General features: G+C 44.5%; 1 protein-coding gene across 4 annotated transcripts in view; it reads right to left on the bottom strand.

Annotated features, from left to right (window-relative positions):
• Nucleotides 1–19,167, bottom strand: part of FAM117A (family with sequence similarity 117 member A) — a 78,875-nt gene that overhangs the window by 19,481 nt on the left and 40,227 nt on the right. For 3 of the 4 annotated variants that reach the window (XM_055387682.2, XM_055387686.2, XM_004041436.3), the window contains exon 2: nt 2,773–2,942. The exons of the other annotated variant lie outside the window; for it this stretch is intronic. Coding sequence is in view for 1 of the 3 variants with exons in the window: in XM_004041436.3 (XP_004041484.2) it covers nt 2,773–2,942 (170 nt within the window). In the remaining 2 variants the exon portion in view is untranslated. The remainder of the gene's footprint in view (nt 1–2,772; nt 2,943–19,167) is intronic. 4 annotated transcript variants of the gene reach the window in all.

Here is a 19,167-nt window from a genome sequence, read left to right as displayed (position 1 = left end):
GTGCCTGGCCGTATTAGTCCATTTTTAACAGCTTAAAAGCTTTCAAGGACTTTGGTAGATCCTGCCACCCTCCCTTCCCTCTTCCCCTCTCCAGATGCCTTCATGTCTTCCCAGTCAAACCTCTCCTTCCTCTCCAGTCCTTTCTGGGTGATATCCCAGTACTCAATAGGAAAGGAACACCAGTTACTTAGGAATATGTCAGGTGAGCCTCAGACCTCCACAGTGTAATACCAGTGTTGAAGAGGGTAGCTTGGACCAGGCCGGGGGGGCTTAAGCAGGAATTTGAATGGAGCCCAAAACCTAGAAGCAGCAAATTCCCAGAAGACCAGGAATGAAAGATGGGTAGAGTGCATATTTTGGTTTGGATGCCTAGGTTGATCAGCATTCTCCACCTCCTGACTGCGGCCACAATATTGACAGGTTGCTAAGAGTTCCTCGAGGGCTGGAGCCCATCCCAGGGAAAGAGGAAAGCTGCATGGCTTGGCCTTGCCAGACCCACGGAGGCTCATCGCTGACCTCTGTCTTGCTGTGGCAAGAAGCCCAGACTTGTTATATAAAAGATCTGGCCTACAGCTGGAGCCTGAGCAAAAACACACAGCCTAGGGCCCATGCCTCTAAACTCAGCCAGGGAACATCTGAGGCCAACCCTGCCTTCAGTTGACAAAGAGAAACCTATCTGAGGAGTGGGATGGTGACTTCCTAGAAGGCTGAAAGCAGGAAACGACAGAGGCAGAAATAGGTGGGCTACACAGAAGCCTGCCATCTGACAAACAGGGATGCAATAATGAGCTTACACACTCAAAGGAATCTCAAGTCCTGTTCCTCCAGGAAGCCCTCCTTGACTACAAACATATTTGAACTAAGCACTCCTACCAAAAGACAAAGTTATGTGTGCTCCCAGGCCTGTGAGGAGGAAGCATAATTTATCCTACTTGCCTTTTCCAAAGGATAAAGGGAATGGCAGTGCCCAGGGCTCCCAGGAAGGAAGCCTACTCTCTCTCCTTCCTGGAGGGTATTCTCCTTTCACAGTCTATTTGTAGATCCAAAGAGGGCCATGATTTTAACTGCAGCAAATTCTTGTTGATTCAAGGTGGGGTATTCCCACGAGAATTCCCCTTCTTTAAACTTTGCCAGATATTTGGCTCCATCTCATCCCTTGGCTGTCTGTTTACTGGCCCTCATAGAACTGGAATCCAGACTCATGGAGGCCAAATCTTGTCCTCATTTCCTTATTCTTCATTCCAACATGCCAAGAACAGTACTGGGCATTCAAACATTCACTAACAACATTTGAAAATGGATCGCATTAACAAAATAAATAAAGGAAAGAAACTGACATGATGTGGTCAAAAGAGGTACCAAGCACTTTCACGTGTCATTTGGCCATCATGCCACCTACACAGAGGCAGACCACGCACTCTCCACCCAGTTTGCAAAGGAAGAGCTGACTTGCCCAATGTCCCCCAGGGTGAAGGGCTGACTCGGACCCTCATGTCCTAGCCACCCTGTTTCTGCCTATCTCGAAATAACTCATTTGCTCTGAAGATGAACAAGAGTGTGTTTAAACTGCATCAAAAGGGAGATTTGACTCTTAACAACTTAGCTGCTAAGAATGAAGTCCTGAATCAGATTAAGAAATGTCTGTATAATTTCACATATGAGATAACGTTCGTGCTCAGGCCGATGCTAGCTTATCCAAAAATTGGTAAATGAACTGGATGATCTGCAGAGATTCTTTCCAAGCTTGGGATTCTTAATGAAAAGACTGTCTTAATGAAAATACTGAAGGAGAGGAAGCTGGCTCCCCAGTCCTTGAATGGGTACACTGAAATCCCAGTCGGGGCTGCTGGCAAGGAAGAGTTCTCCATTATCTGAGAACTTCCCATTCCTATGGCTCCAGTGGGATCTATTCTGGCTCAGCGTACTTTTTGGCCACTTCTTTGGGAAATACAAACTCAATAGAATGTTGGCCTTGGTTTAATTTTAGCAAGGTAAATCTCATTTTTTATTTTTTTTTATTTTTTTGAGATGGAGTCTTGCTCTGTCACCCAGGATGGAATGCAATGGCGTGATCTCAGCTCACTGCAACCTCTCCCTCCAAGGTTCAAGCGATTCTCCCACCTCAGCCCCCCGAGTAGCTGGGACTGCAGGCACCCACCACAACGCCCAGCTAATTTTTGTATTTTTAGTAGAGACGGGGTTTCACCATGTTTGCCAGGCTGGTTTCAAACTCTTGACCTCAGGTGATCCGCCTGCCTAGGCCTCCGAAAGTGCTGAGATTATAGGCGTGAGCCACTGCGCCCGGCCTAAATCTCATTTTTTAAAAAGCTAGAATAAACTCTAAAGTCAGCTGTTGATTACCCCGACACAAATACTCAAAGCTAAACTGAAAAACCCAGATTGACTTCTCTCTCCCACCAGGCTGGTGGAATGCAAACTCATTTCCATATAAGTTTACAAAGAAAAACGGTGGTAAATTAGTAGGGCGTGGTGGCAGGCACCTGTAATCCCAGCCACTTGGGAGGATGAGGCACGAGAATCACTTGAACCCGGGAGGCACAGGTTGCAGTGAGCCAAGATCGCACCACTGCACTCCAGCCTGGGTGACAAAAGGAAACTCTGTCTTAAGAAGATAAAACATTACATGGATAATATGTACGACCAAAACCCAAGACAAATCATCGCAATGACTTGAGGAAGACCAAAGGCCTCCTCAGCCAGCTCTCCCGCCCCATCCTTGTTCCTTATCCCATCAGGAGAGAGCTTCATTACCTGGGTGGCCTTGTCATTGGTGCAGCAGGTGAAGGCCCCATCAGCATCTCGTGGCCACTGGCCCAGAAGGTAGGAGCTGAGGATGGTGTCCAGGGAGAATGTACGCCGGACCTGAAGTGGCTGAGGCCTACACACTGACTTTTCTGGGGCCACCGAGCATGGGACGCTGGCTGCAAGAGAACACAGCCCGCACGCCTTGCCATCAGCATGGAGGAAGGAGACGTGGCAATCACCTTCCTCTTCTAAGAGATGTGGCCTGCCTGCCCCGTCTTCACTCATATCCACCACTGTCCTAAAAGAATTTGAAGCAGCCTGAAACAGCACATATGGTCTGACAAGACCTTTCCTGACCTACTCAGCCAGCCTTTATCATGGGAAACAATTTATACCATTTTACTTTGGACTTGGATGTTACTTTATAAATGTCCTCTATCCTTTTCCTGCTCCTAATGGATGATGAACCGTGAACTCCTAGATCTCCACACTGAGTTTCCTGAGAGCAGCACTGTTTCCCATCATTAAAGATAAAACTCTAAGTGGATAAAAAACAAATTTTCTTCCATCTTTTATCTCCTGCCCTTCTTCCTCCTTCCAGCACCTTTGTAGGGCTTAGGCACTGCACAAATTCATCCCCTTAACTGAAGACCTCCTCTTCCTCTTCATACTTCCTTCAGGACTGGTTAGCTCCCCAGGGAACCCCGGTGGCTGACATACTGGAACTACTTTCAATTATCGAGGATTGAGGAATCTAGTTTACGGAAACATCCAAGTTTTTTGGTTCTCTCCTCTGTCTATGACTTCTGTCTAAATGGGACAAAAATAAAGCAATTATAAATCCATTCATAGGCCAGGTGGTGGTGGCTCATGCTTGTAATCCCAGAACTTTGGGAGGTGGGCAGATCACTTGAGGTCAGGAGTTTGAGACCAGCCTGGCTAACATGGTGAAACCCCGTCTCTACTAAAAATACAAAAATTAGCCGGGCGTGGTGGAGGGTGCCTGTAATCCCAGCTACTCAGGAGGCTGAGGCATGAGAATTGGTTGAACCTGGGAGGTGGAGGCTGCAGTGAGCCAAGATTGCACCACTGCACTCCAGCCTGGGTAACAGAGGAAGACTCTGTCTCAAAAAATAAATTAAATAAATAAATCCATTCATTTATTTTTACTTTGGTTAAAGCTTTCTAGAAGGAGGTAAAAGTTGAAACTGTGGATAAAATGTAAGGGTACTGGAATCATTTGGAAGTTGCAATCATCTAAGTTGACCCTGTTTTCCATGGCCACATTCGAAACACTCTACTATCTTAAGATCTATGGCCGGGCGTGGTGGCTCATGCCTGTAACCCCAGCACTTTGGGAGGTCGAGGCAGGTGGATCATGAGATCAGGAGATTGAGACCATCCTAGCTAACACGGTGAAGCCCCGTCTCTACTAAAAATACAAAAAAATTAGCCAGGCGTGGTGGCAGGCGCCTGTAGTCCCAGCTACTCGGGAGGCTGAGGCAGGAGAATGGTGTGAACCCAGGAGGCAGTGCTTGCAGTGAGCCGAGATCGCGCCACTGCACTCCAGCCTGGACAACAGAGCGAGACTCTGTCTCAAAAAAAAAAAAAAAAAAAAAAAGATCTATAAAGGCTGTTTCATTTAAACAGAACAAAACGCTTTCACATCTGTAGTAATCCCTTAATAATTCATGTGTATTTAGCACAGCAAAAAGAACTGGGAGCTGTAGGTATAAATAAACCTGAAGAACTTTATATTAAAAAGACACTAGGGCCAGGCGCAGTGGCTCACACCTGTAATCCCAGCACTTTGGGAGGCCGAGGCAGGCGGATCACGAGGTCAGGAGATCGAGACCATCCTGGCTAACACGGTGAAACCCCGTCTCTAAAAACAAAAAAAAAATTACCCGGGCTTGGTGGCAGGCGCCTGTAGTCCCAGCTACTCGGGAGGCTGAGGCAGGAGAATGGTGTGAAACTGGGAGGCAGAGCTTGCAGTGAGCCGAGATAGTGCCACTGCAGTCCAGCCTAGGTGAAAGAGTGAGACTCCATCTCAAAAAATAAATAAATAAAAATAAAAATAAAAAAAATAAAAAGACACTAAAAGGTTGGCAGTTCCTCAAAAAGTGAAACATAGAATTACCATATGACCCAGCAGTTCCACTCCTAGGTATATACCGACAAAGAACCGAAAGCAGGGACTTGAAGCATTTTTCACAACAGCCAAAAGGTGGGAGCAACCCGAGCATCCACGAATGGAGAAACGGATAAACAAATGCAGCACATCCATACTGTGGAATACTATTCAGTCTTCAAAAGGAAGGCAATTCTGACACACGCTCCAATACAGATGATGCTGAGTTAAGTAAGCAAGACAAAAGGACAAATATTGTGTTTTTCTTGAGGTATCTAGAATAGGCAAATTCATAGGGACAAAAAAATAGAATAGACTTTACCAAGGGCTTAGGAGGAGGAGGGGGAGTAGGAGTTATTGTTTAATGGATACACAGTCTCTGTTTGAGATGATGAAATTCAGGTTCTGGAAATGGACCCTGGTTATGGTTGCATAACTTTGTAAATGTATGTAATGCCAGTGAACATAAGCTTTTATGGTTAAAATAGTAAGTGTATATTTTACTACAATAAAAAAAAAGGACACTAACTGACCAATATGGTGAAACCTCATCTACTAAAAATGCAAAAATTAGCCGGGCGTGGTGGTGCACACCTGTAATCCCAGCTACTTGGGAGGCTGAGACAGAAGAATTGCTTGAACCCGGGAAGCGGAGGCTGCAGTGAGGTGAGATCACGCCACCGCACTCCAGCCTGGGCAACAGAGCAAGACTCCATCTCAAAAAAAAAAAGACACTAACAATACTACCCCCATTCTCCAAATTCATTGAAGCATTTACATACATTTTGCCATAGTTGTAATCAGTAGGAAATATGCTATATTACGTTCTGCTTGGTTCCACCTATTTCATATACCTTTTCCCATGTATTAACAATCTACATATTTGTTATTTTAAAAGACTGTATAATATTCCTCCAGGTTGATGCACACTAGTGTGCTTAGCCATTCTCGTATTTTTGTCTTTTCTTTTTATTTTTTGAGTCAGGGTCTCACTGTGTTGCCCAGGCTGGTCTTGAACTCCTGGGCTCAAGTGATCTTCCTGCCTTGGCCTCCCAAAGTGCTGGGATTACAGGCATGAGCCACCACACCCGACCCATTCCTATATTTTTGAACATTTGAGGGATTCCTCTCCAATTTGGACATCAAAAATGTTACTATATGGCCAACTTTTACTCTGTGTTTTTATCTAATCCCTGGCATAGTTCTAGATCATTCTCACTCAGCCATCGTATATGTGCTTATTTAAAACAAGTGAATAATTTATAACTACAACAGTAGTAAGTGTGAACTGTAGAAAAGTCAGGAAATATATAAATATAAACAAACAGAAAAAAACCCTCAACTCTCAACACCCAGAGATAACCAATGTTATGAGAAATATAAACTTACAGGTCTTACCTCTTCTGTGTGTGTGTATGTGTGTGTGTATATATATGCTTTACAATTTAAAATGGGATTATACTGTACGTATTGTTTTGTTATATGTTTTTACCTTATAAACATCTTTCCAAATCAATATATATTGACATAAAACACATCATTTTAAATGATATTAACATTCCTAGGTTAAACCTCTTCAAAGGCTTTCTTTTTTTTTTTTTTTTTGAGACGGAGTCACGCTTTGTCGCCCAGGCTGGAGTGCAGTGGCACAAGCTCGGCTTACTGCAAGCTCCGCCTCCCAGGTTCACACCATTCTCCTGCCTCAGCCTCCCAAATAACTGGGACTACAGGCACCCGCCACCATGCCCGGCTAATTTTTTTGTATTTTTAGTAGAGACAGGGTTTCACCATGGTCTCGATCTCCTGACCTCGTAATCTGCCCGCCTCAGCCTCCCAAAGTGCTGGGATTACAGATGTGAGCCACTGCACCCGGCCCAAAGGCTCTCTTTCAAAGACGGAGGTAAAGCCTTCATGTTCTGGTCCCACTTACCTGTCCTTTACACCTCACTCTTCCTTAAGGTCACTAAATCTCAGACAAACTATACTGCATACCATTTCCCACCCATGTCCCAAGCCTTCCCTCCTCTGAGATTTTGCATGGGCCCAGGGTTAAAATCTGTTCATCTGTCAGGGCCAGCTTTACTGCCTCCACTCCACCAAACCTTCTGCATCCACTGGAATCCCCTGGAAGCAATGTCTTAGAATTTTCTGTTTCCTCAGTACTTTGTACTCTTCTAGTAATGAGCACCTTCTCTTGAGGAATAGGGTATTTGTAACTCCTAGATAATAAACAGCCTGAGGCCAAGGGCAGGCTCTGTGTATCCCCCACAATGTCTAAAGCATAGGGCTGGCAATTGGCAGGCATCTAATATTTGAATAAAATTGAAAAACCTTCACAAGAAGGGTCAACTGGCTCTACTTTTACCAGGGGTTCTGACTTTGCATGCGTGTTCAACACACCCACTTGGAGTAAAGATCCCATAGCTGCTTGTCTTTTTTTCTCTCTCTGAGGCTCAGGAAGGTCCAACCTCTTTCTTACCCTTCCTGCAATCTTGTTGCCTAGTAAGTTGGTGACAGGCATGCTGGGTTCAAGGCACAACTTTATCTCTACACCAGCATTTCAACGACTCATTTTCCTAACCTGGGTTTAAAATCAAAAGATAGCAATCCAGATATTTCTGGGAGCTTCTGACCCACATCAGCAGCCAGCTCAGGCCAAAATGCTGTCCTACGGGCCTCCAAAACTGTCTATTAGAGTCCAGTGACGAGGCAGGGACTCTGGAAAGCGGATTTACAAAATTACATGACAGATAACCAAAGAGGCAGATGGGCCACGGACGAGCAAGTGATTGGCATAAGGGGTAGGATCTCATAATCCTAAAGGCTGCTTCATCACTGTTTCGAAGGAAAAGGAGTAGGACTCCAAGACTGAGGGATAAGTGACAGGAGAAAGGTTTCCTGGAGCTGCTTCTCCCCTGCCCTCATCTGAAGTCCCTGCAAAAATCTCTTTTAGATTCTTTCCTTACTGGGACCCTAAAGCTATCTCGTGTTTACGTTGTGCTTTCAAGTTTTGCCCCATCCCCACAAAGTACTTTGGTGTGCTGTATGTAATCTTTTACTCTCCTGTCAGCTGTAAAAGGGGATAGGGAAAGACTGTTAAGGAAGACTAACGCACAAAGAAGCTTAGTCTCTGATTAGACTCCTTCACTCTGTAAGTCAGCAGCAGTCCCAGATCTAAATCCAAGCCTCCTTCCTCCTAAATCAGTCTTCCAACTACTCACTGAGGCTCACATCCCTCTTCTATCAGGGACACCCTCTGAGGCTGCTGGGACACCTGCCTAGACACCTGGAGGATGAATTGCTTTTTTATTAATAGCTTCTTTTTAGCACCTAACGGAGGAGATGGCAGGCCCAATCCTATTGTCTCCAATGACCTGTTTTTTGTTTTGCTTTTGTTTGTTTCTTGAGGAAGCCTTTGAAACTTGAAGTAAAGGACTCTATTATCTCCTAGGGATAACTTTAACCCATTTTATATTAGTTTCCATCACTCTTCATATCCTACCCTATTCAATGAATCCAATCTCTAGGACAATAATCATAGGTGGTACTTTGCTCCCAGTACTCACAGGGCTGGGGAGCACCCAAATTCCTGGAATGTGATGTGAGAATCCAACCAACTCATTTTGGTAAACTCTACATTCTTTCCGGCTCCCTCTGACCAGCTATCCATTAAGACTCAGGACTCGCTGGGTCCTGACTTGTTCCTCCATATACAAAAAAATGTCACACAAATAGCAGAAAAGAAATAAAAAGGGGAAAAAAGGAGGGAGGGGAAAGGATTGAGGAGAAACCAAGGAACCCCCAATCCAGAATCTGCAGCCCCTGACTCCCTCTCCCCTGGCAGATATGCAAGGATCTTACTACATCTAAATCAAACAGGAGGACTTGCCTCAGTTTCTTTTCCTTAAATGAAGAGACAGCTGGGCCTCAGCCTTATTTCCACAGAGGCCACATCCTGGCGCAGGGTGCTGGCACAGCGCCTCGCTGGCCACGAGATGACAGAATTACCTTCTGTCTCAGAACCCTTAGCAAGGCTCCACTACCCTCCCAACTCTCCAAATTCTTGGCATGTCCCAGCTCTTTTGAGGAGACGAAAATACCATATTTCCTTTAAGCCTAGGAAATAAAGGAGGGGACTTTTTTAAAAAACTAGATTTTAATAGTTAAAAAAAAACTACCACTTATTTCACAAACCTCATCGCAAGTGGTTTGGTAAGCACCTGCTTCTTTGGACATCAAAATTGGTTAAGGGCTAAACCAAGGTGTCAAACTTCCCCCAAATGCAACACAAACCAAAGCCAAAATGAGACAATGACATGTCTCGTGCCACCCTTGAAGGGGCTGCAGGCTGGTGCAGCGTGGCCACCCCAGATATCTAGTAGGAGCTAAGAGGTGGGGAGGGTAGGTCTGACTACAGCCAACGCCACCCAGCCTCACTGGGCTGGCTCTCCCTCTGGCCTAAGTTACCTCTGAGGGATGTTATAAAGAAATGAAGAGATGCAAATACACTTTAAAGCCTTAGTTAGAAAGATTATGTCAAATCAATTAATGTCCTTTAGGATTGAAGGTGTAGGTGAAGGAGTCCGGAAAGAGGAGACTACCCAAAGACGTGCAGAGTAAGCCCTAGCCCCTCTATCCGTAGGCCTACACTCTCCTGGGCCCCTGGGAAGATGCCCATTTTTAATGTCAAAGCCCTTTCCTTTACTAGTGACAGTCTAGCCCAGGAATAAGTGATGCAGGGTAGAATACAAAGCTGCTTGCAGACCGGAGCATCAGCAGCTTCAGGTCAACACTTAAGTTCTGCTGCCCAGTGAGATTGACCTCAATAGAGAATGTCCCCTAAGAAATCTTCTAGGTGAGCCTAGTTGAGATAGAGGCTCTTGGGTTTATCCTCCATGGGCATACCGGAAAGATCTGGGCATCGGGTTCTGCCCTGCACTTGTGTGATTATTGTTAAAGGAGAAGCAGCATTGAGAAGTCACAACGGTTGCTTGTGGTTGGAAGATGAACTGGTTTCATTTCTGGAAAGTACCCCTCTCAGATTTAGGAAATAGGGGAGGGAAATACGACAATAGGCTTCCCTATCAGAGAAGAGAAGCCCATATCATGACAGGCCATGACAAAGCAGCAGGCTGTTGGGGCACCGGCTGGGTGGCTGCAGGAGGGTGGAGTGTCCTGTTTACAGCACCGTGGGGTATTATCAGCCCATCACATGCAGCAGCCTCCACAGCCCAACCACCTGGTGAAGCACCCTGGCACCAGGCCAGGCCATTTCACCATGCAGCTGAGCAGTGGCGGATGCTTTGGTTCTTGGGCAACGGCAAATGGAAAAAACAAAACAAAACAGCACACACAGGAGATAAGAAGCCTTAGGTGCTATCTTCCAGAGCCACTTGGTCCTGTCTCACAACTGCTACACTAGTATGGCTTTAGAGAGAGGGAGCTATGAGTGGAGAGGGCCAGCGGTCAAGTATCTGCCTGTTGGGGGAAAGTCAACATGGCAGAAGGCACACAAACGGCAGATAAGACAATGAACCAAGAGCAAAAGATGGGCCTGGCACACTGCAGCAGACTGATGCCTTTCGTAAGCAGATTTTTTTTTTTTTTGAGACGGAGTCTCACTCTGTCCCTCAGGCTGGAGTGCAGTGGCACGATCTCGGCGCTCATTGCAAGCTCAGCCTCCAGGGTTCAAGCCATTCTCCTGCCTCAGCCTCCCGAGTAGCAGGGACTACAGGCGCCCACCACCGCGCCCGGCTAATTTTTTGTATTTTTAGTAGAGACGGGGTTTCACCGTGTTAGCCAGGATGGTCTTGATCTTCTGACCTGTGATCCGCCCACCTTGGCCTCCCAAAGTGCTGGGATTACAGGCGTGAGCCACTGCACCCAGCCTGGTAAGCAGATTTTGAGCACTCACTACGAGCCATCTGTCTGTGATAAACACTGGAGGAGTAAGACAAGAACCTGCTGATGAGATTGAAGTGAGCAAGGCTGATGCAAATTCTCTCTAAGTGCCAGGCTACCAGGCACGACCCCCAGGGAATACTCCCCCAGGAAATGCTTTTTCAGAAGGACCACCAATTTGTCTCTGCTATTCCCAATATCCCTTGCTGAAAATCAGCTCAGGCCTGGCCACACCAGCATATCTCCCCAACAGGTACCTAAAGGAGAAGGGTGACAGCTCTTAGAAGAAGGGCAGGAACGGCATTAGAGGAAAGACAGTAGATAATGCAGGAACTGAGGCATTGTGGCTGCTCTTCTCAGCGTGACCAGAGATAGACTGTGGGGTAGAGGCTTAGCACTTTACAAGGGGAAACAAGCCCCTGACCAGTGGGTTCTGGGCATCTAGGGGACGTGCTCCACTTATTTCACTATCTTTGGGGTAATATAGGAGAGAAAAGCCTGTGAAATAAAGACAAGGCTACTCTCCACCCATCGTAGTTATCCCAAAATACCCAAGAAGGACTACAGAAGGAAAATGAGAGAGGCAGCCAACGAGATCTTACACATGGCAAAAACTCAACAACTAGCTGGTTCAACAAACAAGTTATGAGTCATTTTCTCATGGCATGAAGACTTGAAGCATTATTAGCACTAGTCTTCTCATTTCCCCTGTTTTTTGTTTTTATTTTTTATTTTTTGATCTCACCTCTCCCCTTAAAGAGAAAATAACTTATTATAATAACATAAACTATGCACATGTTAGAAGAAGAAAATGCAGATAAACAAAAACTGAAAATGACCAACTATGCATGCCCGCACTCAGAGATCACCACTTTGCTCACCAATCCTGATCTCTCTCCATGCACGAGCCTGCATATGTATTTTTAGTAAAATGAGGTCATATTATACATGCTTTTCTACAACCTGTTTTTTTTCAGTCAGTGATCTTCACTTAAGGAGGAGAAGCAGGCAGGGTCAGAGCAGTGTGGTTAGACACAGGAGGAACAGATCCTGTCCTGTCCTGTCCTAGTTGTGATACAGCATTTCTATTAGAGGGAAATGTTAATCTGGAGTTAGAAGAGCAAAGTAAAACAGAAATTCAGAATTTCTAAACATTTCCCCAATAACAGGTTTGCAGTAAGCATGGGAAGTTCCTCCTAGCAGCTTCACAGGGATTATTTTTCTATTTCAGCACATTTGTTGGGATTAAACAGGGCAGGCCGTCTTCTGAGCTCCCTGTGGTCCAGTGCTGCTTAACTGCTTAACTAGGGATGGGTGGGTTTTGTGGGGAAGTTGTGGCGAAACTGAAATTTCCAATATGACTATACAAGAGTTAGAAGCCCTCCTTGGAAAGCCCAAGGAGACCCCATCCATCCCAGCTGAAAAAATTAAATCTGGAGCTGCAAACACTTCTTTAAACAACACTTCTTTCAATAGCTATCCTTAACAGGTAGAAGAAACTAAAGAAACTACATTAGAAAGAAAGAAGAAAAATGATAATATCCCATGTTATCCCTACCAATAAGACTACCCCAAATGAAAAAAAGAGTGACGATATTTGTACACACATGAAAAACTTCTCAGCCAGGCTCTCAATTAATTACTGACTCCATATTTAAGTGTACAGCTTAAGTGAGAGCCACTGAAAGCATTTCTGGCTGTGTGTCTGACTTCCCAAGATGCAGACCACATCTGTAGGCAGCTGGAGAGACAGGCCAAGAGAACCCCTTCTGGAGATGTCATTGTGGGAAAAAAATAAGGAATACATTGGCTCTTTGTAACAGTAAGGAGAAAAAGGGTGAACCCAAAGTCTATGTGTGTATATAAAAAGAGTAGACAGCAGTTACTTAGACATTTGTTCAATTCTTAAGAAGCTGCAGTTAGAAGAAAAGGAAGTGGTGTGAACTTTTCACCTTTTATCTGAATTCTCTGAAGAGGAGTTCTGTAGGATTTCAACATCCTTAAAACAAAACACTAGCAGTTACTGATTGGAACATACTTTCCTTTGGGATCTACATGGCCTTTGCAAGAATAGCATAAATAGCACATAGCCTAGCCCCTATCTCTAAAAAAAAAAATCCTTACTCCATGGTTATATGGGAGTGATGGGTTTCTGGAGGGCTGTTTTGAACTCAAAGGACAGGCATAAACCCTTTGAATCTTCACTTCTCACAGGAATCTGATTCCCATCAAGTAGGAAAGAAATCATGAAGCCGAGTCAGCTCTTAGGTAGTGTTTTAAGTAAGGTGAAGGAAAAACAAACATTAGGGAAGTTCAAAGACAAAAAATCCTACAAGAGGACAACCATGATTGAAACTCTACTCTGATTTCTGTTACGGGTATGTGCACCCCCACAAGCTCATGAATTCTCTTATGGAAGAGAGGGCTGAGCTTCCAAGGTGATGCAGGGCCTATGACACACCCCCATGTAGACAGGTGAACTGATTTCTCCAAGGTCATAGAAAAAACTGAGTCCTTTTATTACCCAAACAGAAGATTTCTGAAAGTACATTTCCTACCCTGTGTTTTGTTATCAGACTCAACTATGTCATGACCTCCTGGCATCCTTGGTTCAGGAACTACTCCGTGGGTTGGAAGGGTCTATTCCTTTCCCTTGCTAGAAACCAGGATGATCACATCTGGGTCTCAGGAACACTAGTATACCCATTGGGCATGTTGGGTGGGCCAAGGTAGGAAGAGAACAATTTAAAAATCAGGGATTGGCCAGGAGTGGTGGCTCCTACCAGTAAGTCCAGCACTTTGGGAGGCCAAGGCAGGAGAATCACTTGAGTCCAGGAGCTTGAGACCGGCCTGGGCAACATAGCGAGACTCCACCTCCAAAAAAAAGAAAAAAAAGGCCAGGCATGGTGGCTCACGCCTGTAATCCCAGCACTTTGGGAGGCTGAGGTGGGCGGATCACGAGGTCAGGAGATGAAGACCATCCTGGCTAACACAGTGAAACCCCGTCTCTACTAAAATACAAAAAAATTAGCTGGGCATGGTGGCGGGTGCCTGTAGTCCCAGCTACTTGGGAGGCTGAGGCAGGAGAATGGCATGAACCCGGGAGGTGGAGCTTGCAGTGAGCCGAGATCGCGCCACTGCACTCCAGCCTGGGCAACAGAGTGAGACTCTGTCTCAAAAAAATAAAAAAATAAAAAATAAAAACAAAAAAGAAAAAATGTTTTATTAGCTAGCATGGTGGCACGACATGCCTGTTAGTCCCAGCTACTTGGGAGGCTAAGGTTGAAAGGATTGCTTGAGCCCGAGAGGTTGAGGCTGCATTGAGCTATGATTGTGTCACTGCACTCCAGCCTGGGTGACAGTGAGACCCTGTCTTAAAAAAAAAAGGTTGGGGGGGGGTCCCTTTTCCAGTGAGGAAGGTAGAAAGCAAGTGAAAGAAGGAAAAGGAAATCAGAACAGGATTAGAGATAACTTTCGGATAATCAAAATAATTTCTGCTTTATGAACAAACCATGACTTATTTTTGGCTCCATTCAGCTTGCCTTCTCCCTAACTTAAAACAAACTGCCAGACAGCAGCATACAGTCATCACTCGGTATCCATGGGGGATTGGTTTCAGGACCTCCTGCAGATACCAAAAGCTATGGATGCTCAAGTCCCTCATATAAAATAGTGTAGTATTTGCATATGACCTATGCACATCCTCCCGAATACTTTATTATTTGTTCATTTATTTTTCTTTTGATTCGGGTTTTTGCTCTGTTGCCCAGGCTGGAGTACAGTGGCATGATCATAGTTCATTGCAACCTCAAACTCCTGGGCTCAAGTGATTCTCCATCCTTGGCCTTGCAAAGTGCTGGGATTACAGGCATGACCCACCTCAGCCTCCCGGGTAGCTGGGACAACAGGTGCGAACTACTTTGCCTAGCTAATTTCTAATTTTTTTGTAAAGACAGGATCTCCCTATGTTGCCTAGGCTGGTCTTGAACTCCTGGGCTCAAGTGATTCTCCTGCCTTGGCCTCCCAAAGTGCTGGGATTATAGGTGTGAGTCACCTTGCCTGGCCTCCCTGCAATCCCACACTTTCTCTCTAGATTACTTATAATACCTAATATAATGTAAATGCTATATAAATAGTTGTCATACTGTATTATTTAAGAAATAATGACAAGATAAGAAACCAGGCATGGTGGCTCACACCTGTCATCCCAGCACTTTGGGAGACTGGGGCAGGAGGATCACTTGAGCCCAGGAGTTTGAGACCAGCCTGTGCAATATAAAGAGACCAGATCTCTACAAAAAATTTAAACAATTTTAAAATTTGGTGGTATGTGCCTGTAGGCCCAGCTACTCTGGAGGCTGAGGTGTGAAGATTGCTTGAGCCAAGGAAGCCAAAGCTGCAGTGAGCTGTGATCGCATCACTGCACTCCAGCCTGGGAGACAGAGCGAGACTCTGTCTCAAAAAAAAAAAAAAAAAACACACACACACAAGAAAAAATAAGTCTGTACAATTTTTTCCAAGTATTTTTAATACTCAGTTGGTAGAACTCACAGATACAGAACCCACAGATACAGAGGGCTGATGGTATATGTTTTAGCAACTGATACTCAAGTTAAAAACCTACAAACGTTGACAGAATTTGATGGCCCCATTTTGTTGCCTTCCCTCCAGTGATTTCAAAGGCCAAAAGACAATTTTTTGGTTATTCTTCTTTTGAACTGCTCATGTCAACACTCACATCTATTAGTGTTAATTCAGAACTGGCTTTATGCAACTCCCAGAGTAATATCTCTATCAGGAAGAGTTGTCAACAGATGCCAACACCACTGGGCCAAAGGTCATAGGGAACAGAAGATTTATATAATCCCAAAGTATTACCCAGAAACCACTTACAAAGAGAATAATGTACTTTTATAGCCTGGGGGCTACCATACCACCTCAAGTGATCCAACTGAGCCTGACTAGCAGTGGACATTCTGGCATTATGTATCTCCTAAAGTGACATTTTATGAAGTACATAGCTTTAACCATGAGATGTTCTTGTCAGAAATGTTTAACCTGAATCTAATCAGGCCCCAGATCTAACTTCCCATTTACAGGAAATACAGGGGATAGAGGAGCAAGTTAGATACCACCATGAGGAAACAGAAAAATCCAGTGTGGGACAACCAGAGACAATTGACATGTTTTCAAAATGTTAGTCACAAAAAACAAATACAGCAAAACAAAGAAACAGGAATGGGAAGTAGTTCCAGATTGAGAGACTTTTAAAACAGACATAACCAAAAGGGGACTTTGGCTGGGTTCTGATCAAAAACAAAAGAGCCATCAAAGGGGAAATTTGAAAATGGACTAAATGACATCTCTAGTCCATTTTTGCCTTTGGCAAAGCCACAATTACTTTTGCACCAACCTAATAGATTATGTCATTTCATTAGGTATAATGATGGTATTATGATTATGGAGAAGGATGTTTTTATTCTCAGGAGATGCCACTGTTATGAAGTGACAAATGTCATGATATTTGCAACTTACTGTCAAATTGTGCACCCAAAAAAGTGCATATGGATGTATATATGTGCATATGTGGTTATGTCTAGACACACATATACATAAACAGAAGGAGAAAAGAGAGATAAGACCATTGTGGCAAAAGTTATCAATTGAGTCTAGGTGAAAGATAAATAGGTAGACATTGTGCTTCTAACTTTTCTGTAAGTTTGAAATTTTCCAAAATAAAGTTGTAAGAAAAAAAAATACTGGCTTCATTTAGGAAGACAAATTCAAATCACTCCTCAGAAAGGACCTAAACCCTTTAGCATTTCAACATTGGCAGGTTATAGCCAAATTCAACTGGGTCACTAGACTTCTAATTTGGGGGACTGAAGGTAGGCAAGGAATAAAAGCATGGATAAGGCTGAGGCAAGGAACTGAAACTCACAAGATGTAAGTTAATGCAAGGTAGAATCAAGATACTAAGTGAAAGAGACACTAAACTAAATTAAGAAGTGTCATGTCATCCCAGGAGCAAGATCAAGACTATAGGCAGAATTAAGAGCTTCCTATAAGTCCAGAAACATGGCTGGAGTGGGATATAACCTCAGACATACACAGCCAAGTGGCCCCTCGGCATCCATTTGTCATGATTGCTCTTCAAAAGGAATGCAGAAACCAGAGAGATCCCAGAGACAGAGGTAAAAACAGCTAAACGGAGGGTAGCTTGATCCCAAGGGGGAAGGAAAATGAATTAGAATTTATCGGTAGTCTTCCTTGCAGGTGCAAACATGAAGGACAGTAAAAAGGCTTTAGTTAGAATAAGAGGGAGTCTAGCTAGATAGATAAAAGGTTGAATGAGGGTGGCTAGAATCCGCCTCTGAACAGCCCCAGGAAGAGATCATTACACGTCCCCAGCTGTCTCAGTTATTTACCCTTGAAGACAGGAGACTGTACGCAGATGAGTTTGGGCCTCCTCTAGTTCTAGAATTCCCCAACTATTGAAGGGTAAATAAGAGATGGCTACTGATCAATCAGCTAAATTGAAAGCTCAGAACCCATGCTATTACTTGGGGCAAGATAAGTAGAAAAAAAAAAAAGGCACAAAGTCAAAGGGAGATTTGCCTTACCTAGGCTGATCAAACAGCTGTGTTGTGGGCTCCCAGATTATCTCTCCCACCTCCTCTACCAAGCAGGAGAATATAAATAGCACTCAGTTTACCTGTGGCTAGCCGCAAGCAGAAGTCTGGTCACATGACTGGGCAAGCTGGGAGTAACCATCAAGTAGACATGAACACTCAGAGGGCAGGTTTGCTCTCTCGCTACAGCTCACTAGGTTGGACTCTGTCAGGACCCTCTGCTCCTAACCCTGACTGATTCATTTTGCTCTGGGCTATGGGGAGGAAGTTGGGGGGCACTTATAAGGAACTATTCAAGTTCCTCAGGGCTAGAAAGGTCACAGTAATAGAATTTGCTCTGCCTTCAGGATCGAAGATCCTAGTAGAGTTGTTCTTCTCAACCCCCCGCATCCTTGAAAATCTGTGTGAACCATCTCAACCCACTTGCAGAAAGTCTTCTCTGATCATCTCCAACTCCTTAGTCAAGCTCTATCTACTTCATGCCCCCAGCTTCAAAAAGGGGAGATACCTTAGAGACCGCAACATCCCATCTAGTGGTTCCCTGCCCGGGCCCTGATATTTTGGAACAAACCTCAAATCAGTGGCAAATTCCCATGCTGAGCTCTAGCTGTGAAAGAACCCCAAAGTGCACTGGGCAACATTCCAGGGCAGACCCTGTTTTGAAGCCCTGGTCTTGCTGGTTGTTCAGATTTCCTAAGGGAAGCTCAAAGGTTATGTAGTGCCTCCAGGGTAAACCTAGTCTGAAAAGCAAGATTAGATGGCCCTTCCAGAAAGAGTGTTGAAGATAACACATTGGAAAGATTCCTCCTACCCTCAGTATATGCTGACAGCTTCATATCAGAAGGATGCTTATGAGGTCGCCTCTCCTGTGCTTCCAGATGCAGAGGAGTGGGTGGCAACACCACTGGAAGGTAAGTTATAGCCTCTTCCCCTGTATATGATGGGCTTTGGATCTGTTCTGAAATCAGGGATGCTTAACAGTAATGTCACCTTCTTTTATACTTAAGTAAAAAGGCTTAACCTCATGAAGCAAAAAATTGATCCAGGGAAACACTGGTACATTAATTACCAGTAAGTCCTAACCAAACCTCCAAGAACTAGAAGGTCCAGGCTCAGTTATGATGGTCCTCTCTGAGCAGACAGCATTGCCATTTGCACAGCAGCTCCAACACACACCTCTAAGCTTCAGACAACCCAACAGGAATTTGAGGGCAGCCTCTTCGCATCCTCCTGCATCTTGCCCTGATTCTGGTTGTCCACTACCGGGCACTTACGTTACAGGAGGAAAGAGCCTGAGGAATCAAGAGAATGGTGGGGGCAGTGTATATAACTTCATCACTGCCTAAGGACAAAAAATCTAAGTATATAAGCTGGGGTAACAATATAGTAAGTGCTCATGGATCTATTTCATACAACTAGCTGGGACCCTGAAAAAAATCTTTTGATGACAACTTAACCATGGTCAGGATTAATTAAGTCTAAGGTACCTACAGGTAGGCATTTCAGATAAAGGATGCACTCTAAAACTAAAGATTTTCAGGAAAATGTTTTCTCTATGTTAAGAATTCGAGTGGGACACATTCATTCACTTACCCCCAACCCTGATAGCTGGGGGAAAACATCAGTAAGCAAAAATGACATGAATAATTCAAGGGCCTTCAAGGAGTACAAACAGATGCATAACATGTGGTTTGGTGTGAGAGGAAAGGGGCCGGCACACGAGCGGCACTGTCTGAA

The sequence above is a fragment of the Gorilla gorilla genome, chromosome 4 (assembly GCF_029281585.2).
Source record: "Gorilla gorilla gorilla isolate KB3781 chromosome 4, NHGRI_mGorGor1-v2.1_pri, whole genome shotgun sequence".
Lineage (NCBI taxonomy): Eukaryota > Metazoa > Chordata > Mammalia > Primates > Hominidae > Gorilla > Gorilla gorilla.
Note: the sequence above shows the minus strand (reverse complement) of the source record. Positions and strands in the feature narration are given on the sequence as shown.